At 41.6% G+C, this 26,872-nt stretch overlaps 1 protein-coding gene across 1 annotated transcript in view; it reads left to right on the forward strand.

Moving 5' to 3' along the window:
* The window catches only part of LOC133562925 (A disintegrin and metalloproteinase with thrombospondin motifs 20-like), a 454,296-nt gene that overhangs the window by 96,801 nt on the left and 330,623 nt on the right, over positions 1-26,872 (forward strand). Inside the window, exons 4-7 of the mRNA XM_061916762.1 lie at positions 10,548-10,798; positions 18,133-18,216; positions 21,192-21,316; positions 21,385-21,425. Of these exons, the coding sequence (XP_061772746.1) occupies positions 10,548-10,798; positions 18,133-18,216; positions 21,192-21,316; positions 21,385-21,425 (501 nt within the window). The remainder of the gene's footprint in view (positions 1-10,547; positions 10,799-18,132; positions 18,217-21,191; positions 21,317-21,384; positions 21,426-26,872) is intronic.

Here is a 26,872-nt window from a genome sequence, read left to right on the forward strand (position 1 = left end):
AACAGTCCCCGATAACCTGGACCAATTCAAACCGTTATTCTTCAATTTACAAACCCTGTTTCCATTTGATTTGGGAAATTGTGTTATATCTAAATATAAACGGAATACAACGATTTGCAAATCATTTTCAATCCATATTCAGTTGAATATGCTACAAAAACAACATATTTTATGTTCAAACTGATAAACTTTTTTTTTTGTTGCAAATGGCAATAAATACTGATAAAGTTGAGAAATGCTCATGAAACACTTATTTGGAACATCCCAAAGGTGTGCAGGCTAATTGAAAACATGTGGGTGCCATGATTGGGTATAAAAACAGCTTCCCAAAAAATGCTCAGTCTTTCACAAGAAAGGATGGGGCGAGGTACACCCCTTTGTCCACAACTGCGTGAGCAAATAGTCAAACAGTTTAAGAACAATGTATCTCAAAGTGCAATTGCAAGAAATTTAGGGATTTCAACATCTACGGTCCGTAATATCATCAAAAGGTTCAGAGAATCTGGAGAAATTACTCCATGTAAGCGGCATGGCCAGAAACCAACATTGAATGACCGTGACCTTCGATCCCTTAGACGGCGCTGTATCAAAAACCGACATCAATCTATAAAGGATATCACCACATGGGCTCAGGAACACTTCAGAAAACCACTGCCACTAAATACAGTTCGTCGCTACATCTGTAAGTGCAAGTTAAAGCTCTACTATGTAAAGCGAACGCCATTTATCAACAACATCCAGAAACGCCGCCGGCTTCTCTGGGCCCGAGATCATTTAAGATGGACTGATGCAAAGTGGAAAAGTGGGCTGTGGTCTGACAAGTCCACATTTTAAATTGTTTTTGGAAATATTCGACATTGTGTCATCTGGACCAAAGGGGAAGCGAACCATCCAGACTGTTATCGACGCAAAGTTGAAAAGCCAGCATCTGTGAAGGTATGGGGGTGCATTAGTGCCCAAGGCCTGGGTAACTTACACATCTGTGAAGGCACCATTAATTCTGAAAGGTACATACAGGTTTTGGAGCAACATATGCTGCCTTCTAAGCGCCGTCTTTTTCATGGACAAAGGTTTAGTGATGTGCAAAGACAATTCCAGGAAAAGTAGGAGATGCAATATTTCTTTGTTGAGCACAGGGACACCCCGACGTATCTTTTTTAGCACAGAGAAAATACAATTTGAAACGTTATTATACAACTAGACATGCTGAGGAGTAGGCAACATTTCTTCAAGAAATCTTTTCTAGCTGCCCAGCCTCACCCAGACTCTGCATCCAGTGGCCCCCAGGTAAATTGACTTTGAAACCCCTTCCCTTAAATAGACTCATCACTGCAGATACTCGCACATCAAAGGGGATTAGCAATAGCACGTACAAAAAAAAAAAATTTGGAAAAGCCTCAGCGCAAGATAGAAATAAGGAGAGTTGAAAATATGGTCAGTGTTAACTTGTAATAGCCTCAGAATGAGTGCAGATTAGCCGTACACAAGCCCTCCAAAATCGCATTAGGGTCAAATCCGCCTCTCGCTGGGTACTGAGCCGCTACTTACACCGTGACAAGACAGGGGTGACTGCCCTGACCCGCACCGAAACGAGGCTCCATCCACAATTAACACCAAGACAGTTACTCATTTACAGCCCTTCCATTCCATGATCCCGTACCAGTGTTTCCCCCAGAAAATGTGTTAGTTAAGGTGGTGACTCTCCAGGGCAGACCTGGGCCAATTAAAGGGGAACATTATCACAATTTCAAAAGGGTTAAAACCCAATAAAAATCAGTTCCCAGTGGCTTATTTTATTTTTCGAAGTTTTTTTCTAAATTTTACCCATCATGGAATATCCCGAAAAAAGGCTATCTGTAAATCCACCCGTCCATTTTCCTGTGACGTCACTGCGTGACGCCAATACAAACAAACATGGCAGATGGAACAGAAAGATATAGCGACATTAGCTCGGATTCAGACTCGGATTTCAGCGGCTTAAGCGATTCAACAGATTACGCATGTATCGAAACGGATGGTTGGAGTGTGGAGGCAGATAGCGAAAACGAAATTGAAGAAGAAACTGAAGCTATTGAGCCATATCACGACAGACAAAAGCAACGCAGAGGAATTCGGCGATCGCCTTCTAACCAACGATTGCATCTTTTGACCACTGGTGCAACTTAAATCAGTCGATTGATAAGTGTTTGTTTGGCATTAAATGTGGGTGGAGGGAAAGGCTGGATGCAAATATAGCTACAAATGTACATAAAGCTAGCCTAAGTAGCATGTTAGCATTGATTAGCTGGCAGTCGTGCTGTGACTAAATATGTCTGATTAGCACATAAGTCAGTAACATCAACAAAACTCACCTTTGTGATTTCGTTGACTTTATCGTTGGAAATGCATCTGCTTTGAGTGTCGCAGGATATCCACACATCTCTGTCGTAGCATCGCTATCGTCGGTAAAATTTGCAGAACAAACAGGGGACTTTCGCATCTTTTGACACTGGTGCAACTTGAATCCGTCGATTGGTATGTGTTTGTTTGGCATTAAATGTGGGTCGGATGCAAATTTAGCTTTAAATGAGGCATAATGATGCAATATGCACATACAGCTAGCCTAACTAGCATGTTAGCATCAATTAGCATGCCGTGCTAATCGATGCACACTCCACGTAAGACAACTTGAATCCGTCCCTGATCGTGTTGTTACACCCTCCGACAACACACCGACGAGGCATGATGTCTCCAAGGTACGGAAAACAGTCGAAAAAACGGAAAATAACAGAGCTGATTTGACTTGGTGTGTGTAATGTGTTTGAGAAAATGGCGGATTTCTTCCCATTGTAATGTCAGGGGTGAAAGATCATCGCTCCGACAGCGAACAATTGAAAGGCGTTTCAATCGCCAAATTCACCCTTTTAGAGTTCGGAAAACGGTTAAAAAAACATATGGTCTTTTTTCTGCAACATCAAGGTATATATTGATGCTTACATAGGTCTGGTGATAATGTTCCCCTTTAAGTATTTCAATGGTTGGAATCCAGTGTTTTGCATGATATACTAGTTACTATGGTAATCTAATTAGTTACTATGTTAATCAAACTCACAGCAGCTCAGACGGGGTACCAAATTGTGGGTGTGGAGAGTTTCCACAGAGTGTTTCCACTGAGGCTAGCCTTAAATGCGTAGTCCAGAGGTTACCTCATTTAGTGCCTGGTCAAAGGTATAGTCTAGGGGTCGGCAACCCAAAATATTGAAAGAGCCATATTGGACCAAAAATACAAAAACAAATCTGATTAGAGATGCGCGGATAGGCAATTATATAATCCGCGTCACCAAAATCATCATCCAACCGCCGTCCACCCGAACCAACATTTTATCAGGACCGTACCCGCCCGCCAAAATACATTAGAGGTTGACCACCTTTACCACTCACAGAGCTATATAATCCTGTTTCACCGAGTAATGATGACAATTGGAGCCGCTAACTTTCTCTTTACTTTTCAATAGCGTTCATCCTGATGGCAAGAATGTGGGCGATCTGTGAAGCCATTGCGTTTGACACCTTCAACAACATGTACGAACCACTTGTTGGTCCAGCAACATGTTGTGTGCAGCTTCCGCAAACTCATGTATGAGATTGAAAGGCATACTGGGTGATACAGAGTACACTGATGGTTGTGATATAAACAACTTTAACACTTACTAATATGCGCCACGCTGTGAAGCCACACCCAACAAGATTGACAAACACATTTCGGGATAACATCCTCACAGTAACACAACATAAACGCAAACACAACTAATACCCATAATCCTTTGTATTCATGACCCGTCCTGAATATATTTTACACACCCGCGCCCCCAACCCCGCCCACCTTACCGACGCACGGTGGAGGGGTGTGTATAAAATAGTCAGGAAGTGTCATGGATACAAAGGATTATGGGTATTTGTTGTGTTGCGTTTATGTTGTGTTTCTGTGAGGATGTTCTGCCGAAATGTGTTTGTCGTTCTTAATTGGTGTGGCTTCACAGCGTGGCGCATATTACTAAGAGTGTTAAAATTGTTTATATCACAACCATTAGCGTACTCTGTGTCACCCAGTATGCCTTGCAGTCGTGTGCGTGTTGCTGCGGAAGCCACATGCAACATGATGGTGGACTTACAAGCAGATCGTACATGTTGTAGTAGGCAACAAAGTCAATGACTTCATAGCACGCCCTAATACTTATTATCTGGGTGACTGCCGGTAGTCATTCAAGAGAATAATAGCGTCTCCTATTGACTTCTTTGCTTTATGAAAGGGGTCTTAAATGGTTCTTTGAATGCTAAATGATACCGATCCCAGAACCATGTATATCACATATCTCCAGATGGTTCAACCGCCACCCGCTCGAATCTAATTAAAATCAATTTTTTTGTCATGTCAACCGCCCGACACGCGGTTTACCCGCGGACTCTGCGGATGAGACCGCAAACCGCGCATCTCTAATACAGATAGTATGTCATGAAAAATAAATTGAATTATGAGTACCAAAAGGAAACTAAATTATAGCTACAAATGGGGCATAATGATGCAATATGTACATACAGCTAGCCTAAATAGCATGTTAGCATCGATTAGCTTGCACTCATGCAGTAACCAAATACCGTATTTCCTTAAATAGCCGCCAGGCATGTAATATGCGCCTGCTCCCCAAATTTATAAGCGCATGCTTACTTTTACCGTCGGGTCAAATTCGTGACGTCACGAGTGACGCTTACCCTGTCGTCATTTTACAAATTGGCGGAGGAGTTTTATTTTGCTTTTACTATGTGTAAACCAGGGGTCTTGTTCCACAGCCATACAGATCACACTGATGGTTGTGATACAAAACAACTTCAACACTCTTACTAATATATAATTAGTTTCTTCAGTTCCCAAACGTTTATTGAGTGTTGTTAAAAGAAAAGGTGATGTAACACAGGGGTGAACATGCCCTTTCCCAACTACTTTGGCACGTGTTGCAGCCATGAAATTCTAAGTTAATTATTTGCAAAAAAAAAAAAGTTTATGAGTTTGAACATCAAATATCTTGTCTTTGTAGTGCATTCAATTGAATATAGGTTGAAACGGATTTGCAAATCATTGAATTCCGTTTATATTTACATCTAACACAATTTCCCAACTCATATGGAAAACGGGGTTTGTAATTGTAATGCTGCTGCATTCACACACCTTCACTATTTGTTTTGTTTCTAACCCAGGGGTAGGGGACCTATGGCTTTAGAGCCAGATGTGGCTCTTTTGACGACTGCATCTGGCTCTCGGATAAATCTTAGCTGACATTGCTTAACACGATAAGTAATGAATAATTCCACTTGTAATCACAGTGTTAAAAATAACGTTCAAAATATATAACATTCATTTTTAATCCATCCATTCATTTTCTACTGCACCTGTTGAAGAAGTTGCATTAAGGTAAGAAGTTATTTATTTATTATTGGTTAATGTGGGGTTTGCAATCCTGGGGGTTCTTCAGACCACCAAGCACCGACATAAGAGCCTGTTTCAGGGTTTAAATATTGTTTTATTTTTAAAAAATACTCTCAATTGCTTTCCAGCAATTTTCTTTTTCTCTTTCCTCTGGCTCCAGCCCCAACCCCGTCTCTCTTCCTGGCTGCTGCTTATAACAGAGCGACAGGTGATTGGATAAAAAGGCCCAGGTGGGCCATCTACGGTCCTGGCACACCCCGCTTCGCTGCAGGCCCGCATGCCACGCCCCCTCCACGGTTAGCTTCAGAATAACAATGTTATTACAAAAAATAGGAGACCTGTTATACTCTACAAATGTTGGTCTTACTTAAAAATGCACGCGTTTAGTTGTGTTCAGTGTTGCAAAAAATATTATATGGCTCTTATGGAAATACATTTTAAAAATATTTGGATTCTTGGCTCTCTCAGCCAAAAAGGTTCGCGACCCCTGTTCTAACCCCTTTCAACCCCGAACGTACATAGAAAATACGCGCAACCCAAATGCCGGACATTTGACGCATTTAAGAAACTCCGCCCGGACAGCCCTGCAAAAGAGGACACGTAGAGGACGTATGGTCAGTCTAGTCACAAGTGACAAAGCGCATTTTTTGAAAATGGTTTGATTCGAAATAATAATGTGCGCCTTGGGCCACTATTAAGTGACTTCCAGACCACATATGGCAATGGTTCGGACTTTGCACACCCCTTGTTGCTATTTATGATAAGTCTGAAATAGCCTTTAATACAAATTCCCAATTGTCTGTAATTGATCCTAGGATACATCTTCATCTTTTGTAATGAGCGTTACTGCCACCTACAGGACTGCAGCAGTAACAACATGAAGAGTTACTTTAATAAATATTTTTTGATTCAATGTGCATTGAAGGCGCATTTGTGAACCGCCTACTGTATGTTAAATTCGTGCTAGGGATTGATCCTCCAACCCCCACCAAGGACTGTTTTCACTGCGGGACTCTAGAAAGAGGTTCCGCAGCTTCCGTAGCAGAACCTCCAGGTTCTGTAACAGCTTCTTCCCACAGGCCATAAGACTCTTGAACGCATCATAATAATCCCCTCAATCCCACCCCAAAAACAGATTAACTGGCTGGAATAAAAAGACAATATAACATACATCCATAAACCTGGATGCATATGCAAAAGTGCAATATATTTATCTGTACAGTAATCTATTTATTTATATCTGCACCTTATTGCTTTTTTATCCTGCACTACCATGAGCTAATGCAACTAAATTGTGTTCTTATCTGTACTGTAAAGTTCAAATCTGAATGACGATAAAAAGGAAGTCTAAGTCTGAGCTAAGGTTGATGGCTAACTGCCAGTCGGACGAACAAAATCAATAACACAAATTAATGAAAATGTAACCATTTTTATTGTAATTTATTCCTAATGTTTGAAGTAACATTATACCAGTGTACAAATTAGTTAAAGGCCGACTGAAACCCACTACTACCGACCCCGCAGTCTGATAGTTTATATATCAATGATGAAATATTAACATTGCAACACATGCCAATACGGCCGGTTTAGTTTACTAAATTGCAATTTTAAATTTCCCGCGGAGTTTCCTGTTGAAAACATCGCGGAATTATGACGCGGAATGATGACGCGTATGACGACGTTATTGGTTGGAGGGGACATATTAGCGCAGCACCACTTGCGGCTAAAAGTCGTCTCTTTTCATCGCGCAATTACACACTATTCTGGACATCTGTGTTGCTGAATCTTTTGCAATTTGTTCAATTAATAATGGAGAAGTCAAAGTAGAAAAATGGAGGTGGGAAGCTTTTAGCCTTTAGCCACACAAACACACGGTGATTCCTTGTTTAAAATTCCCAGAGGTGAAGCTTTACTATGGATCAAAGCGGTCAAGCGAACATGGTTCCCGACCACTTGTCAACCGGGAGGTTTCGGTGAGAAAATTGTGGTAAAAAGTCGCCTCTTACCGGAGATCCGCGGCGCTTGCGCCGTCCATGCAGCTGTCGTGACTTCCCTCAGAGACAGGCATCAAGACACCCGTGGACACACCCCTCCGACTATCAGGTACTATTTAACTCACTAAAACACTAGCAACACAATAGAAAGATAAGGGATTTCCCAGAATTATCCTAGTAAATGTGTCTAAAAACATCTGAATCGCTCCCAATGCAATCGCCTTTTTTTTTTTTAACTTTATTTATTTTTTTTCTCTAGTCCTTCACTATCAATATCATCATCCACTAATTTTTCATCCTCGCTCAAATTAATGGGGAAATTGTCGTTTTCTCGGTCCGAATAGCTCTTGCTGCTGGAGGCTCCCATTATAAACAATGTGAGGACGTGAGGAGCCCTCACACCGGTGACGTCATCATCTGCTACTTTTGGTAAAGGCAAGGCTTTTTTATTAGCGACCAAAAGTTGCGAACTTTATCGTCGATGTTCTCTACTAAATCCTTTCAGCAAAAATATGGCAATATCGCAAAATGATCAAGTATGACAAATAGAATGGACCTGCTATCCCCGTTTAAATAAGAAAATCTCATTTCAGTTGGCCTTTAACCACTGCAAATAATAACAAAGTATTTTTCAACCTTGCCGGTAAGGTTTATTCAGGTGTACTGGAGAGGAGGCTACGCCGGATAGTCAAACCTCGGATTCAGGAGGAACAGTGTGGTTTTCATCCTGGTCGTGGAACTGTGGACCGGCTCTATACTTTCGGCAGGGTCTTTGAGAGTTGCATGGGAGTTTGCCCAACCAGTCTACATGTGCTTTGAGGACTTGGAGAAGGCATTCGACCGTGTACCCCGGGAAGTCCTGTGGGGAGTGCTCAGAGAGTATGGGGTATCGGACTGTCTTATTGTGGCGGTCCGCTCCGTGTATGATCAGTGTCAGAGCTTGGTCCGCATTTCCGGCAGTAAGTCGGACCCGTTTCCAGTGTGGGTTGGACTCCGCCAAGGCTGCCGTTTGTCACCGATTCTGTTCATAAATTTTATGGACAGAAATTCTAGGCGCAGGGTATTTGGTTTGGTGGCTGCAGGATTAGATCTCTGCTATTTGCAGATGATGTGGTCCTGATGGCTTCATCTGGCCAGGATCTTCAACTCTCACTGGATTGGTTCGTAGCCGAGTGTGAAGCGACTGGGATGAGAATAAGCACCTCCAAGTCCGAGTCCATGGCTCTCGCCCGGAAAAAGGTGGAATGCCATCTCCGGGTTGGGGAGGACACCCTGCCCCAAGTGGAGGAGTTCAAGTAACTTGGAGTCTTGTTCACGAGTGAGGGAAGAGTGGATCGTGAGATCGACAGGCGGATCGGTGTGGCGTCTTCAGTAATGCAGACGCTGTTTCGATCCAAGAAGGAGCTGAGCCGGAAGGCAAAGCTCTCAATTTACCGGTCGATCTATGTTCTCATCCTCACCTATGATCTGCATTAATCCTGAAAAATTGCCAACGCTGTAGTCTATAAGCTTCTTCTTTTTCTCCATCTTCTTGTTATGACGTTCAACTTTCACTGATGTAATTTCTAATATAAAGTAATGTAAAGTTCTTACTTATGTCTGTCAGTAAACTGGCCATGAAAGCACTAAAACATACCGGTGCAGTGAGTTTATATTATACACCCAAGGAACTTTAGTTATTAGAGAGTTCCGTTGTGACGGTTTTTCACGGTACACATTTCCGGTGTTGTTGTTTCTGGATGAGGAGATGCTGCTCTGTTATTAATTGAAGTAAAGTCTGAATGTCATTATAACAGTTAGCTCCGTCTTTTGACACTTCTTCCACTCCGGTCCTTGCACGCTACACCGCTACATCAAAGATGACAGTGAGAAGATGCTGCCGGAGGTGAGCCACGTAAATAAGACCGCCCACAAAACGGCGACTGTCAGAGAGCGACTTGAAGATGATCTGTAAAACATCATGCATGCAACATTTTGACCAAATAACCACCATCACCTGTTATGTAGACCACAAGGAAGTCTTTTACATTTAGAAAAAAATAATAGTAAAATGACTCCCTATAATCTGGTGCGCCTAATATATGAAAAAAGTAGAGATGTCCGATAATATCGGACTGCCGACATTATCGGATGATGAATGCTTTAAAATGTAACATCGTAAATTATCAGTATAGGTTTCAAAAAGCAACATTTATGTCTTTTAAAAACGCCGCAGTGTACACGGACGTAGGGAGAAGTACAGAGTGCCAATAAACCTTAAAGGCACTGCCCAGTCACATAGTATCTACGGCTTTTCACACACACAAGTAAATGCAATGTATACTTGGTCAACAGCCATACAGGTCACACTGAGGGTGGCCGCATAAACAACTTTAACACTGTTACAAATATGCGCCACAATGTGAACCCACACCAAACAAGAATGACAAACACATTTCGGGAGAACATCCGCACCGTAACACAACATAAAAAATAATAAGAACAAATACCCCTTGCAGCACTAACTCTTCTGGGACGCTACATAACTTGAGTTGATTTATTTTGGAAAAACATTGTTACATTGTTTACTGCATCCAGCGGGGCATCGCAACAAAATGAGGCATAATAATGTGTTAATTCCACGACTGTATATATCGGTATCGGTAATTAAGAGTTGGAGAATATCGTATATCGTCAAAAAAGCCACTATCAGACATCTCTAGAAAAAAGATCAAAAATAGACCATTCATCGGCGCTGCGCCTTATGGTCTGGAAAATACAGTAGGTATCTTCCAGCAGTGTAAAAGTCATGTGTGTTACAATTGAAGTGAATTATATTTATATAACGCGTTTCTCTAGTGGCTCAAAGCGCTTTACATAGTGAAACCCAACATCTAAGTTACATTTAAACCAGTGTGGGTGGCACTGGAAGCAGGTGGGTAAAGTGTCTTGCCCAAGGACACAAGGGCAGTGACTAGGGTGGCAGAAGCTGGGATCGAACCTGGAACCCTCAAGTTGCTGGCACAGCCGCTCTACCAACCGAGCTGTACCGCCCCGACAACACATTCGCTCACAATTGCCCGAGTGTTCATTACCTTTCTGTCTCCTCCCAGACCACTCCAAGCGGCCCGTGTCCTTGGGGGGCCGAGGGAGCATGGGCGAGGAGTTGGACTCGCTCCGGGCAGCTGTCCACGACCAGGGTGACGGGAACCACTCCAACGACACCACTGGCGGAGCCCCGCGCAGACGCAAGCGCTTCCTCTCCTACCCTCGCTACGTTGAGCTGATGGTGACGGCCGACGCCAAGATGGCCCGACACCACGGAGGCAACCTGGAGCACTACATCCTCACAATCATGTCAGTAGTAAGTAAATTAATGTTCTTAAAATATATGATTTTTTTTTTTGTTCTATTTGTCGGCTGTTACTATGTTCTTTTAAAGCAGGGGTGGACAGGCTGTGGTCCGCCAGAGCAAAACGGTTGTAATGGAACCACATTTAAATACTAATTGGGTCAATAATGAATCACCATCCATCCATCTTCTTCCTCTTATCCGAGGTCGGGTCGCGGGGGCAGTAGCCTAAGCAGGGAAGAGGGAGGTCTGAGCTTCTCTGCTTAAGCTGCTGCCCCCGCGACCCGACTTCGGATAAGCAGAAGAGAATGGATGTAAAAAGGTAAACATGGTCGGCAATAAGCTACTCGGAGCTAGCAGGCACACAACAGCTGAGCACATAATAGCTCGCAAGCTATTGAACAATATTGCAGTCTAAAACACAACTGTGGAGGGGGGGCGTGGCCTGCGGGCCTGCAGCGAGGCGAGGTGTGCGACAGGTGCGTAGAGGGCCCACCTGGGCCTTATAACAATAGTAATAATAATAATGAATTAGATTTATATTGCGCTTTTCTATTGTTAGATACACAAAGCGTTCACAAAGAAGTGGGAACCCATTCATTCCCACCTGGTGGTGGTAAGCTACATCTGTGAACAGCTGCCCAGGGCCTTGATATCTAATCATCTGTCACTCTGTATAAGCGGCAACCTGGAGGAGAGACCATGTTGGAGCTGGAGCAGGACCTACATTCACACAAAGCACTAAAGAGACCTGTTTGGAAAAATACAACTGTCTTGGAACAATGAAACGGGCTCGCCTGGAAATGCTTGGTGGTCTGGAGCAGTGGTCCCCAACCACCGGGCCCTGACCCGATTGGTACCGGGCCGCAGAATAATTTTTATTCATTTTTATTTTAAAAAAAAATAAATAAAATATTTTTATATATTTTTATTTTTTTTATTAAATCAACATAAAAAACACAATATACACTTACAATTAGTGCACCAACCACAAAAACCTCCCTTTTTCATGACAAAGAAAGAAAAGAAAGAAAAAAAAGGAATCCCCCCCCCCAAGGGCCGCAGGACAAATTATTAAGCGTTGACCGGTCCGCGGATACAAAAAGGTTGGGGACCACTGGTCTGGAGGACCCACTGGAAGGCAACTTCCACAATTTACAGAGCGACCGGTGATTAGATAACAAGGCCCAGGTGGGCTATTTACGCACCTGTCACTGACTGCAAGGCCGGTCCTGGCACACCCCGCCTCGCTGCAGGCCCACAGGCCACGCCCCCATCCACAACGACATTTTCCAGAAATAAACAAATTGCACATTGATGAAGGATATAAAATCTCCTAGTCAGAAGCGTCGTAGAAAGTATACAGTAACAAGCGTGTCAGCGTAATTCAACTTACTTTGTCAAGTGGTTAGCTTAATTAATAATTGTGACCACTAAGTGTCGCCACTGGATCAAAAAAACATTGTCATCATAATTAGTTTTTGTTTTTAACTCAACATGAATTGACCATTTTTTCAAACTTCCACCTTTTCCACATTTTTCAACCGATTGAAACCATTCCACTTTCAACACATTTCACTCATCCTGGATATTCAAAGTATTATTTTTCCAAGTTCCAAATAATTCACTGAATTCTCTTTTTTGTCTCTCTTCTGGTGACAACTCCTTCCACATTTTTCAACCCACTTTAACCGTTCCACCGTCCAAACATTCCTTTCAATCAGGATAAAAAAAACGAAGTTCTTTCTTGAACTGGAAAAATTCTCGGTTTTCCCGAAATTCCTTAATACTATTATTCAATTAAAAATGTTACGACTGCAACATTTTTCGACCGATTTGGGGAAAACTCCAACACCAACCATTTCAACTCATTCAAAACATTAAAATGTTTTAACATTTTCCCAAAAATTCCTGCTTTTCCCGAAATGATCAAATTTCCTTTTAATTCCCATTGAAATGATCGGGAAATTTTTCAAAGTTTCACATTCTTCATCCGATTCAAACTGTTCCAACTACAAAATATTCAGCCAGTTCAACAATTAAAAAAAAAAAAGTCCCGGATCTCTAAGAATTCACAGTTTTCAGGGATATCATCCCCATTCAAAAAAATGTTAACTTTCTCAATTCACACATTTTTCAACCTATTCAAACCATTACAGCATCAACACATTTCACTCATCCAAATAACACTTTCCCAAGTTCCAAACCAAATACTTATTTTGGAAATTTAAACTATTCAACATTCAAACCATTCCAACATTCGAACTATTCTTACATTCAAATTCCAAAAGTTTTCAAATTTTCCCAGAATTCCAGGTTTTCCGGGAAATTTTCCCCATTCAAAATGAATTGACCATTTTTCAAACTTCCACCATTTCCACATTTTTCAACTGATTCAAACCATTACACCTTCAACACATTCCACCATTCTGTAAATTTAAACTATTTTTTTTCAAGTTAAAAAAAATTCCAGGATCAACTCATTCCACTCATCCCACTAACACTTTCCCAAGTCCTAAACCAAATTCCATTTTTCCTGGAAATTCAAACTCTTCTACATTCAAACTATTCTTACTTTCATACTACATTCTGTCAGCATTTTACTTTAACTTCAGCATTGGAGCATTCACATTTGCGAGCTTTCCCTTGAAAAATTCCAAAAGTTCCCAGGTTTCCCAGAATTCCAGGTTTTCCGTGACATTTTTCCCGTTCAAAATTAATTGGCCATTTTTGAAACTTCCACAATTCCACCTACAACACATTCCACCATTCTGTGAATTCAAACTATCATTTTTTCTAAGTTAAAAAAAATTCCAGGATTTGTCATAATTCCTGCTTTTCCAAAGCCCTATTTTCACGCATTTTTCAACCTATTCAAAACATTCCAACATCCACACATTCCACTCATGCAACTATCACTTTTCCAAGTTCCAAACCAAATTGAATTTTTCCTGGAAATGTAAACTCTTCAACATTCAAACGATTCCAACATTCAAACTAGTCCTACGTTCAATTTCCAAAAGTTCCCAAATTTCCCAGGATTCCAAGTTTTCCGGGACATTCAAAATGAATTGGCCATTTTTTCAAACTTCCACCATTTTCCACATTTTTCAATTGATTCAAACCATTCCACCTCCAACACATTTCACCATTCTGTAAATTCAAACTATATTTTTTTCTAAGTTAAAAAAAATCCCAGGATTTTTCATAATTCCTGGTTTTCCAAAGCCCTATTTTCACGCATTTTTCAACCTATTCAAAACATTCCAACATCCACACATTCCACTCATGCAACTATCACGTTCCCAAGTTCCAAACCAAATATAATTTTTCCTGGAAATTTAAACTCTTCAATATTCAAACTATTCCAACATTGAAATTCTAAAAGTTCCCAAATTTCCCATAATTCCTGGTTTTTCGGGACATTTTTCCCGTTCAAAATTAATTGGCCATTTTTCAAACTTCCACAATTCCACCTACAACACATTCCACCATTCTGTGAATTCATACTATCATTTTTTCTAAGTTAAAAAAAATTCCAGGATTTTTCATAATTCCTGCTTTTCCAAAGCCCTATTTTCACGCATTTTTCAACCTATTCAAAACATTCCAACATCCACACATTCCACTAATGCAACCATGACTTTCCCAAGTTCCAAACCAAATAGAATTTTTCCTGGAAATTTAAACTCTTCAATATTCAAACTATTCCAACATTGAAATTCTAAAAGTTCCCAAATTTCCCAGAATTCCTGGTTTTCCGAGACATTTTTCCCATTCAAAATGAATTGGACATTTTTTCAAACTTCCACCATTTTCCACATTTTTCAACCGATTCAAACTATTCCAGCTTCAACACATTCCATCATTCTGTAAATTCCAACTATCATTTTTTTTAAGTAAAAAAAAAAAAAAACAGGATTTTTCATAATTCCTGCTTTTCCAAAGCCCTATTTTCACGGATTGTTCAACCTATTCAAAACATTCCAACATCCACACATTCTACTCATGCAACTATCACGTTCCCAAGTTCCAAACCAAATTCAATTTTTCCTGGAAATTTAAACTCTTCAACATCCAAACCATTCTAACATTCAAACTAGTCTTACATTCACTTTCCAAAAGTTCCCAAATTTCCCAGGATTCCAGGTTTTCCGGGACATTCTAAATGAATTGGCCATTTTTCCAAACTTCCACCATTTTCCACATTTTTCAACCCATTCAAACTATTCCACCTTCAACACATTTCACCATTCTGTAAATTCACACTTTAAATGTTTTCTAAGCTACAAAAAATTCCAGGATTTTTTATAATTCCATTTTTTCCAAAGCCTTATCTTCACACATTTTTCAACCTATTCAAACCATTCCAACATCAACTCATTCCACTCATCCAACTAACACTTTCCCAAGTTCCAAACCAAATTCCGTTTTTCCTGGAAATTCAAACTCTTCAACATTCAAACTATTCTTACATTCATACTACATTCTGTCAGCATTTTACTTTAACTTTAGCATTGGAGCATTCACACGCCATTCCTTCAGGAATGTTGTCTTCTAGTTATTCTTTAACTTATTTTTCTGATTTTCCAGATTTTTGCGCTCTCTACCTTCCAGACTTTTCACCCGATTCAAACCGTTCCAACTTCAAACTGCTCAGCCTATTCAGGAATTGTGGGCTTTCCCTTGTCAAATTCCAAAAATTCCCAGATTTCCCAGAATTCCATGTTTTCCGGGACATTGTCCCCATTCAAAATTAACTAGCCATTTTTCAAACTTCCACCATTTCCACATTTTTCAACCGATTCAAATAATTCCACCTTCAACACATTCCCCTCATCCTGGACATTCAAACTATCATTTTTCCAAGTTAAAAAAAAATCCAGGAATTCCAAAACTCTTTTTTTGTCTCTTTGTTTCTAGCGACTTCCCTTTCCATATTTGTCAACCCATTTTAACCGTTCCACCGTAAAAACATTCCTTGCAATCAGGAAAAAAAAAAGAAGTTATTTTTTTAACTGGAAAAATTCTCGGTTTTCCCAGAATTCCAGGTTTTTCCAGGACATTGTCCCCATTCAAAATTAACTGGCCATTTTTCAAACTTCCACCATTTCCACATTTTTCAACCAATTTAAACAATTCTACCTTCTACACCATGAATTGTTTAACGTGGACCCCGACTTAAACAAGTTGAAAAACTTATTCGGGTGTTACCATTTAGTGGTCAATTGTACGGAATATGTACTGTACTGTGCAATCTACTAATAAACGTATCAATCAATCAATCAAAACACATTCCACTCATCCTGGATATTCAAACTATCATTTTTCCAAGTTCAAAGAAATTCCAGGAATTCTCAGAATTCCCTTTTTTCCAAACTCTATTTTCGTCTCTTTGTTTCTAGCGACTTCCCCTTCCACATTTTTCAACCCATTTTAACCGTTCCACCGTAAAAACATTCCTTGCAATCAGGACAAAAAAAAAAAAGGTTTTTTTTTAACTGGAAAAATTCTCGGTTTTCCCAGAATTCCATGTTTTCCGGGACATTTTTCCCATTCAAAATCAACTGGCCATTTTTCAAACTTCCACCATTTCCACATTTTTCAACCGATTCAAACAATTCCACCTTCTACACATTCCACTCATCCTGGATATTCAAACTATCATTTTTCCAAGTTCAAAAAAATTCCAGGAATTCACAGAATTCCCTTTTTTCCAAACTCTATTTTCATCTCTTTGTTTCTAGCGACTTCCCCTTCCACATTTTTCAACCCACTTTTAACCGTTCCACTATCAAAACATTCCTTGCAATCAGGACCAAAAATCGAAGTTATTTTTTGAACTGGTAACCTTTTTGGTTTTCCCAGAATTCCATGTTTTCCGGGACATTTTTCCCATTCAAAATCAATTGGCAATTTTTTCAAACTCCCACCATTTCCACATTTTTCAACCAATTCAAACCATTCCACCTTCAACACATTCAACCATTCTGTAAATTCAAACCATCATTTTGTTAAATAAAAAAATTCCAGGATTTTTAATTACTCCTGCTTTTCCAAAGCCCTATTTTCACACATTTTTCAAGCTATTCAAAATATTCCACCTCCATCATATACCACTCATCCTGGACATTCAAACTAAGTCTTTCCCAAGTTCCAAACCAAATATCGTTTTTCCATGAAATTCAAACTCTTCATCATTCAAACTACTCTTTGATTGATTGAAACTATTATTAGTAGATTGCACAGTACAGTACATATTCCGTACAATTGACCACACCCAAATAAGTTTTTCAACTTTTTTAAGTCGGGTTCCACGTTAATCAATTCATGGTAATTCAATTCATTCTTACATTCTGTCACTATTTCACTTGAACTTCAGCATTGGAGCATTCACACACAATTCCTCCAGGAATTGCCTCGTCTGGTTATTTCTAAAGTTTTCATTTTTACATTGAAAAGTTGAACATACGGTCGTACCATGAACTGATTAACGTGGACCCCGACTTAAACAAGTTGAAAAACTTATTAGGGTGTTACCATTTAGTGGTCAATTGTACGGAATATGTACTGTACTGAGAAATCTACTAATAAAAGGTTCAATCAATCAAATCCTCCCTGTGACATAAGTCTGCTCTGGCATCATTTTCCAGAAAAGCCTGGTCTGCAATCTACTAATACAAGTTTCAATCAATCAATCAATCAATCAATCAATCAATCAATCAATCAATCAATCAATCAATCAATCAATCAATCAATCAATCATTTTGAAACAAACAACATGCTTGTCCCCCCATCTGGCTGGACCCGTCTAGGGGACCTGTGTGCCCCAGACCCTCGGCTTGTTTTCAGTCTTTTTCATCAAGTCTAAATCACATGCCTGGATCTTGTATGGGAATTCGTCACACAAAGGTGCTCCGTCTTAGTGGTATAGTTGGACGGAGAGCAAGCAGAGACAGGCCCTGGCCATGTTTGCGTCCCCCCCTCAGGGCTGAGACAAGCTAAATGTTTATAGTGTACTAATGAGTTCCTGTCAGGAGGCTGCACTCGGCCTCAGGAGACCGCTGGCCGACCGTGACCGGGGTGCACGAGGGGAAACGACGGAGGAAATGTTTGTCCATCCTCACAGAAGGGAGGACCGTCGCTCTTTAAGAGCGAGTGGGCCGGCGAGGTCCAAGGGCTGTGTTGGGGCGAATGGTTTTTCCTTCGAAGACGAAATGTTGCGGGGACTTCTTGTTTGAAGTTTTGCCACAATAACAGCTGTATTTTTCACATTCCGTGCACACGACGGCTCAGGTCTGTGGAGGTTTGCATTTTTTTTTGTCTGTGCCTGGTCTTTGTTACAGGTAGCGGCGGTGTACAGGGACCCCAGCGTCGGGAACCTCATCAACATCGTGATAGTCAAGCTGGTCATCATCCACGATGAACAGGTAGGGGACTAAAACATTACCGTGAGGCAGGGGGTCCATGCAGATGGACGTAGCCCGGTTTGTCGGGGTCAAGTCTGTGGACGTACCGGAACTACAAACACTGTTGGTGTTGACTTGGTAAAATGGTCAAACAGAGAAAAAACTGGGGGGAAAAGACACATGCTCAAGTCGTGAGTAGACTGGTAGTGGATTGCAATTTGTGGCAAGAGACAGGAAGGCTGCACTTCTTCACTCTAATGAAGTGAATTGTGAAGTGAATTATACTTATATAGCGCTTTTTCTCTAATGACTCAAAGCGCTTTACATAGTGAAACCCAATATCTAATTTTTACATTTAAACCAGTGTGGGTGGCACTAGGAGCAGTTGGGTAAAGTGTCTTGCCCAAGGACACAACGGCAGTGACTAGGATGGCGGAAGCAGGGATTGAACCTGCAACCCTCAAGTTGCTGGCACGGCTGCTTTACCAACCGAGCTATACTGCATTTTGCTTGCAGGTTGAACACAAAATGAATGAATGAATGAATGAATGAAGTGTTCGTACACAGAGGCACTTTAAAAGTTTGGAGATCGAAAAGTTTGTGAGAGGAAGGGTTTGTAAATCGAGGTTCGACTCTACCGCTTTCCTGTTACAAAGATGATCTTTGACTAGTGGTTTTGCACTAGCTCCTGTCATATAGAGCAGTGGTCCCCAACCTTTTTGTATCCGCGGACCGGTCAACGCTTAATAATTTGTCCCGCGGCCCGGGTTGGGGGGGGGGGGCTTTTTTTTTAAATTTTCTTCTTTTTATTTTTTGTCTTTGTCATGACAAAGGGACGTTTTTGTCATGAAAAAGAGAGGTTTTGGTGGTTGGTGCACTAATTGTAAGTGTATATTGTGTTTTTTATGTTGATTTAATAAAAAAATAATAAAAATATTTTATTTTTTTATTTTTTATTTTTTTAATAAAAATGAATAGGCCGCGGCCCGGTGGTTGGGGACCACTGATATAGAGCAGTGATATAGAGCATTGGTCCCCAACCACCGGGCCGCGGCCCGGTACTGGGCCGTGGCCCGATTGGTACCGGGCCGCAGAAGAATTTTTTATTCATTTTTATTTAAAAAAAAAAAAATATATATATACTATATTTTTTTTTTTTATTAAATCAACATAAAAAACACAATATACACTTACAATTAGTGCACCAACCACAAAAACCTCCCTTTTTCATGACAAAAACATCCCCTTTTTCATGACACACACACACACACACTCCCCCCCCGTGCCGCCGGACAAATTATTAAGCGTTGACCGGTCCGCGGACACAAAAAAGTTGGGGACCACTGATATACAGGATCTTGGCAATCTCTGCAGTGAGTCCTTCAGAACAGCATTGCGCTCCTGTCATATCAAGAATCTTTGACCAGAGGTTTTACAGTATATCTTGAAAAACTGCAGAGCTTTCTTGTCCGATACACAACCCAAAACCAGTGAAGTTGTGTAAATGGTAAACAAAAACAAAATACAATGATTTGCAAATCCTTTTCATTTTACATTCAATTGAATAGACTGCAAAGACAAGATATGTTTAATGTTCGAACTGAGAAACTTCATTTTTTTGGCAAATAATCATTACCTTAGAATTTCATGGTAGCAACGCATTGCAAAAAAAGTTGTCACATGAGCATTTTTACCACTGTGTTACATGGCCTTTTCTTTTAACAACACTCAGTAAACGTTTGGGAACTGAGACCAATTTTTGAAGCTTTCATGTGGAATTCTTTCCCATTCTTGCTTGATGTACAGCTTAAGTTGTTCAACAGTCTCCGTTGTGGTATTTTACGCTTCATAATGCCTCTCACATTTTCAATGGGGGACAGGTCTGGACTACAGGCAGGCCAGTCTAGTACCCGCACTCTTTTACTATGAAGCCACACTGTTTTAACACGTGGCTTGGCATTGTCGCTGAAATAAGCAGGGGCGTCCAGGGATGGCAACATATGTTGCTCTAAAACCTGTATGTACCTTTCCGCATTAATGTTGCTTTCACAGATGTGTTAGTTACCCATGCCTTGGGCACTAATACACCCCCATACCATCACAGATGCTGGCTTTTGAACTTTGCACCTAAAACAGTCCGTATGGTTATTTTCCTTTTTGGTCCGTAGGACACGACATCCACAGTTTCCAAAAACAATTTGAAATGTGGACTCGTCGGACCACAGAACACTTTTCCACTTTGGACTTTGCCCAGCGGAGCGGTTCTGGGTGTTGTTGATAAATGGCTTTGACTTTGCTTAGTAGAGTTTGAACTTGCACTTACAGATGTAGCGACCAACTGTAGTTATGGACAGTGCTTTTCTGAAGTGTTCCTGAGCCTATGTGGTGATATCCTTTACACACTGATGTCGCTTTTTGATGGGATGTAAGGTCACGGGCATTGCCGCTTACGTGCAGTGATTTCTCCAGATTCTCTGAACCATTTAATGATATTACAGACCGTAGATGGTGAAATCCCTAAATTACTAGCAATAGCTCGTTGAGAAATGTTTTGCTTAAAGTTTTGGACAATTTGGGGAAGCATTTGTTCGCAAAGTGGGGACCCTCGCCCCATCCTTGTGTGTGAATGACTGAACATTTCATGGAAGCTGCTTTTATACCCAATCATGGCATCCCCCTTTTCCCAATCAGCCTGTTCACCTGTGGGATGTTCCAAATAAGTGTTTAATGAGCATTCCTCGACTTGTTCCAGCTTTTTTGAAACATGTCGCAGGCATCAAATTCCAAATGTGCTAAAAAATAACAAAATTTACTAGTTCGAACGTTAAATATCTTGTCTTTGCAGTCTATTTAATTGAATATTGGTTGGAAAGGATTTGCAAATCATTGTATTTTGTTTTCATTTACCATTTACACAACGTGACAACTTCACTGGTTTTGGGGTTTTGTCGACGATTCTTGACAAGCCTAACGTGGGTGTTTCCCTCCAATAACAGCAAGGTCCTACAGTGAGTTTCAACGCTGCCACCACCCTGCACAACTTCTGCACCTGGCAGCAGAAGCAAAACATCCAGGATGACAACCACCCTTCTCACCATGACACCGCCCTCCTCATCACCAGGTGCATTTACCTCCAAGAGGAAAACAACAACAACAACATGCATTCATACTTATTTTTGTCTTCTTCAGGGAAGATATCTGCCGTGCAAAAGACAAGTGTGACACGCTCGGTAAGACTTCTTTTTTTTTTTACCAATAAACTTCCCGCCTCTAGCACATAAACACTGCAGTAATAAGTCTAGGGCAGGGGTCGGGAACCTCTTTGGCTGAGAGAACCATGAAAGCCAAATATTTTAAAATGTATTTCCGTGAGAGCCATATAATATTTTTAACACTGAATACAACAGTCAGGTTCAAACACTGAAGACAATTATTAAGCATACAAGAAGCAAGGAATTAAACATAGACAGTATTCAATTTAGCTCAATTAGGAGAAACGCGTAAACCTGTACCCTTGTACAGTGTCGTCCCACGCTCTGACAAGAGAATTCTAAGCCTCCTCTTTTATTTACACTTTCCCTGATTACAACTAAACAATGCGTGCATCTCTTATTCTTTTTAATAACTTTGCCATTCTGAAGCTAACCAATTATAAATAAAGTACTTTTGACCATTAATGCGACTTCTTGAACAGGTGTGATAGAAATGGATGGATGGATTCAAATGCATGAGAATGTTTTATATTTTGAATGTTATTTTTAACTGTGATTACCAGCGGAATTATTAATTACTTATCGTGTTAAACAACGTCAGCTAAGATTGATCTGAGAGCCAGATGCGGTCATCTAAAGAGCCACATCTGTCTCGAGAGCCATAGGTTCACTACCCCAGGTCTAGGGCAAGATGACAGCTAATAATATTATATTGGGGCGGTTTAGCTTGGTTGGTGGAGTGGCCGTGCCAGCAATTTGAGGGTTGCAGGTTTGATTCCCGCTTCCGCCATCCTAGTCACTGCCGTTGTGTCCTTGGGCAAGACACTTTACCCACCTGCTCCCAGTGCCACCCACACTGGTTTGAATGTATATTAGATATTGAGTTTCACTATGTAAAGCGCTTTGAGTCACTTGAGAAAAAGCGCTATATAAATATAATTCACTATTGACTGATCAGTGTGGTACACTGCAAAAATTCAGTGTTCAAAAACAAGAAAAAAAATACAAAAATGAGGGGTATTTTATTTGAACTGAGCAAAATTATCTGCCAATAGAACAAGAAAATTCGGTAAAAAATTCAAGTAAAATTAGATAACCTCAATGAACCCCAAAAATACATTAAAACAAGTATATTTTCACTAATAACAAGTGTACTACTGTATGAGTACCTATTTTGTATGGTTTCATTGAAAATAAAACAGCAAAAGTTTTGTTTGGCTGTCATCTGTTTTAATATGAAACACAATTTCGTCAAAGTTATTATTTTTTTCATGCTTGAAGTAAGAAATTACTACTTTTAAAAAGTAGTTTTAAACTTCAGTGTTGATGACACAGCTTTGCAACAGTTGATATTCTAGTTTCAAGCGTGTTTTACTCAATATAGGTCATCAAATCTCAGCAACAAGCTGTAATATCTTCCTGAGATCATTCAGGACCATAACCCTAAACAAGTAAAACACTCTAACATCAAATCTTACGTATGGCCGCGCAAGTCCCGGGATGCCCAAAATGTCCATAACACACTAAATTAAAATTTGAAAAAGACAGCAAAAGAACCCAACATTTTCCAAATACCAACCCAGGTTCGAGTCCCGCAAGTCTCGCCACCAACCGCGCAAGTCCCACCACCGACAGGGATGCCCAGAATGTCCAAGACGCGCCGAGCAAAGTCCAACGTGAATCAATCAATCAATCAATGTTTATTTATATAGCCCTAAATCACAAATGTCTCAAAGGACTGCACAAACCACTACGACTACGACATCCTCGGAAGAACCCACATAAGGGCAAGGAAAACTCACACCCGGTGGGCAAGGAGAACTCACACCCAGTGGGACGCCAGTGACAATGATGGCTATGAGAACCTTGGAGAGGACCTCATATGTGGGCAACCCCCCCCTGTAGGGGACCGAAAGAAATGGATGTCGAGCGGGTCTAACATGATACTGTGAAAGTTCAATCCATAGTGGCTCCAACACAGCCGCGAGAGTTCAGTTCAAAGCGGATCCAAGACAGCAGCGAGAGTCCCGTCCACAGGAAACCATCCCAAGCGGAGTCGGATCAGCATCGTAAAGATGTCCCCAACCGATACACAGGCGTGCGGTCCATCCTGGGTCCCGACGAGCGGTCCATCCTGGGTCTCGACTCTAGACAGCCAGTACTTCATCCATGGTCATCGGACCGGACCCCCTCCACAAGGGAGGGGGGGACAGAGGAGAAAAAGAAAACAAGCGGCAGATCAACTGGTCTAAAAGGAGGTTTATTTAAAGGCTAGAGTATACAAATTAGTTTGACTTAAATGCTTCTACTGAGGTAACATCTCGAACTGTTACCGGGAGGAACTGGAGCCCGAACGGAAAACGCTCTATAGCCCGCAGACTTTTTTGGGGCTTTGGGAATCACTAATAAGCCGGAGTCCTTTGAACGCAGATTTCTTGCCGGGACATATGGTACAATACAATCGGCAAGAGAGGATGGAGCCAGACCGTGTAGTATTTTATACGTAAGTAGTAAAACCTTAAAGTCACATCTTAAGTGCACAGGAAGCCAGTGCAGGTGAGCCAGTACAGGCGTAATATGATCAAACTTTCTTGTTCTTGTCAAAAGTCTAGCAGCCGTATTTTGTACCAACTGTAATCTTTTAATGCTAGACATGGGGAGACCCGAAAATAATACGGGAAGGCGGGGAGAAAAGTGAGACAAGTTGGTAAAATGTTCAAAAATCACAGCCGAGTTTGAGTGCCACAAGTCTTAGGACTTGTGGCACTCCATGTGGGACTAGAGCCTGGGTATGTATTTTGAACATTTTTGGGACTTTTGCCGACTTTTCAAATAGTTATCCCCCCTCACCGTGGGACTCAGCTTGGTGTGTCATAGACATTTTGGGCATCCCGGGGCCATACATAAGATTTTATGTTTGAGTGTTTTACTTGTTTTAAGTGTTTTGGTCCTAAATGATCTCAGTAATATATTACAGCTTGTTGCTGAGATGTTATGACCTATATCCTATATATCCAGCAAAGTCCCACAGGAATTGGGGGATAAAAGTTGGAAAAGTCGGCAAAAGTCCCAAAAATTTTCAAAATACCTACCCAGGTTCAAGTCCCACAAGTCCCGCCACCAGCCGGGATGCACAGATCGTCCGAGACGCGCCGAGCAAAGTCCCACGGCAAGGCGGGGAGAAAAGTGAGACAAGTCGGTAAAAGCTTCAAAAATCACAGCCGAGTTCGAGAGCCACATGTCTTAAGACTTGTGGCACTCCATGTGGGAATAGAGCCTGTGTATGTATTTGAACATTTTTGGGACTTTTGCCGACTTTTCAAATAGTTATCCCCCCTCACCGCGGGACTCGGCTTGGTGTGTCATAGACAATTTGGGCATCCCGGGACTTGCGTGGCCATACATAAGATTTTATGTTAGAGTGTTTTAGTTGTTTAAGTGTTTTGGTCCTAAATGATCTCAGTAATATATTACAGCTTGTTGCTGAGATTTGATGACCTATATTTAGTAAAACATGCTTCAAACTATTTTTGTCCAAATGTCCAAAACACACCCAGCAATAGTGCACAGGAAGGCGGGGAAGAAGAGGGGAAAAGGCAGCCAAAATGGTCAAAAGTCCCAATTTTGTCAAAACTACCACCCCGGGTTCCGGTCCTACGAGTCCCGCCGCCGGCCGCACAAGTAAACAATGTCCAAAACGCATCCAGAAAAGTCCCACGGGATGTGGGAGATAAAAGTTGGAAAAGTCCCAAAAATTTTCAAAATACCTACCCAGCTTCGAGTCCCACAAGTTCCGCCACCAGCCGGGATGCCCACAATGTCCAAAACCTGCTGAGCAAAGTCCCACGGGGAGGCGGGGTAAAAAGTGAGAAAAGTCCGTAAAATGTTCAAAAATCCCACCCGGCTTCGGAGTGGGACTCGAACCTGGGTAGGTATTTTGAACATTTTTGGGACTTTTGCCGACTTTTGCAACTTTTTTCCCCTCTGCCCGTGGGCCTGGGCTGGGCGTGTTATGTATGTTTCACGCATCCCGGGACTTGCGCGGCGGGACTTGTGGGACTCGAACCTGGGTAGGTATTTTGAACATTTTTGGGACTTTTCCAACTGGACAAGTCTCCACCTCACCGCAGTGCTTCAAACTATGTTTGTCCAAATGTCCAAAACACACCCAGCAATAGTGCACAAGAAGGCGGGGAGAAAGAGAGGAAAAGGCGACCAAATTGGTCAAAAGTCCCGATTTTGTCTAAACTACGTCCCCGGGTTCCAGTCCCACGAGTCCCGCCGCCGGCCGCACAAGTCCCAGGATGCGAAAAAATGTCCAAAAAGGCACCCAGCAAAGTCCCACGGGAAGTGGGAGATAAAAGTTGGAAAAGTCCCAAAAATGTTCAAAATACCTACCCAGGTTTGAGTCCCACAAGTCCCGCCACCAGCCGGGATGCCCACAGTGTCCAAAACCTGCTGAGCAAAGTCCCACCGGAAGGGGGGGAAAAAAGTGAGAAAAGTCCGTAAAATGTTCAAAAATCACACCCGGGTTTGGGGTGGGACTCGCCTAGGAAGGTATTTTGAACATTTTTGGGACTTTTGCCAACTTTTCCAACTTTTTCCCCTCTGCCCATGGCACTGGGCTGGGTGTGTTATGGATGTTTCGCGCATCCTGGGACTTGCGTGGCCGGCGGCGGGACTTGTGGGACTCGAACCTGGGTAGGTATTTTGAAAAAATTTTTGTGGACATTTGATGACTTTTCTCTTCCACTTTCTGTGGGACATTATTTACTGGGTGCGTTTTGGACAGTTTTTTGCATCCTGGGAATTGTGCGGCCGGCAGCGGGACTGGAACCCGGTGACATAGATCGGATAAAATTGTGAATTTTGACCATTTTGGCCGCCTTTTCCCCTCTCCTTCCCCGCCTTCCTGTGCACCATAGCTGGGTGTGTTTTGGACATTTGGACAAAAATAGTTTCAAGCATGTTTTACTAAATATAGGTCATTACATCTCAGCAACAAGCTGTGATATCTTACTGAGATCATTTAGGACCAAAACCCTCAAAACAAGGAAAACACTAAAAGCTTATGTATGGCCGTGCAGGCCTGGGATGCCCAAAATGTCCCAGCCACAGGAAGGGGGGGAGAGTAATTTGGAAAAGTCGGCAAAAGACCCAAAAATTTTCAAAACACCTACCCAGGTTTGAGTCCCACAAGTCCCGCCACCAGCCGGGATGCCCACAATGTCCAAAACGTGCTGAGCAAAGTCCCACGGGAAGGCGGGGAAAAAAGTGAGAAAAGTCCGTAAAATGTTCAAAAATCCCGAAATATCTGCCAGGTTCGAGTCCCACAGGGAACGTCAAACATTTTACCGACTTTTCTAACTTTTCTCCCCGCCTTCCCGTGGGACTTTGTTCGGAACGTTTTGGACATTTTCGGCCGCCTTTACCCCTCTTCTTCCCCGCTTTCCTGTGCACCATAG

This window comes from Nerophis ophidion, linkage group LG12 (assembly GCF_033978795.1).
Source record: "Nerophis ophidion isolate RoL-2023_Sa linkage group LG12, RoL_Noph_v1.0, whole genome shotgun sequence".
In the NCBI taxonomy this organism is placed as follows: domain Eukaryota; kingdom Metazoa; phylum Chordata; class Actinopteri; order Syngnathiformes; family Syngnathidae; genus Nerophis; species Nerophis ophidion.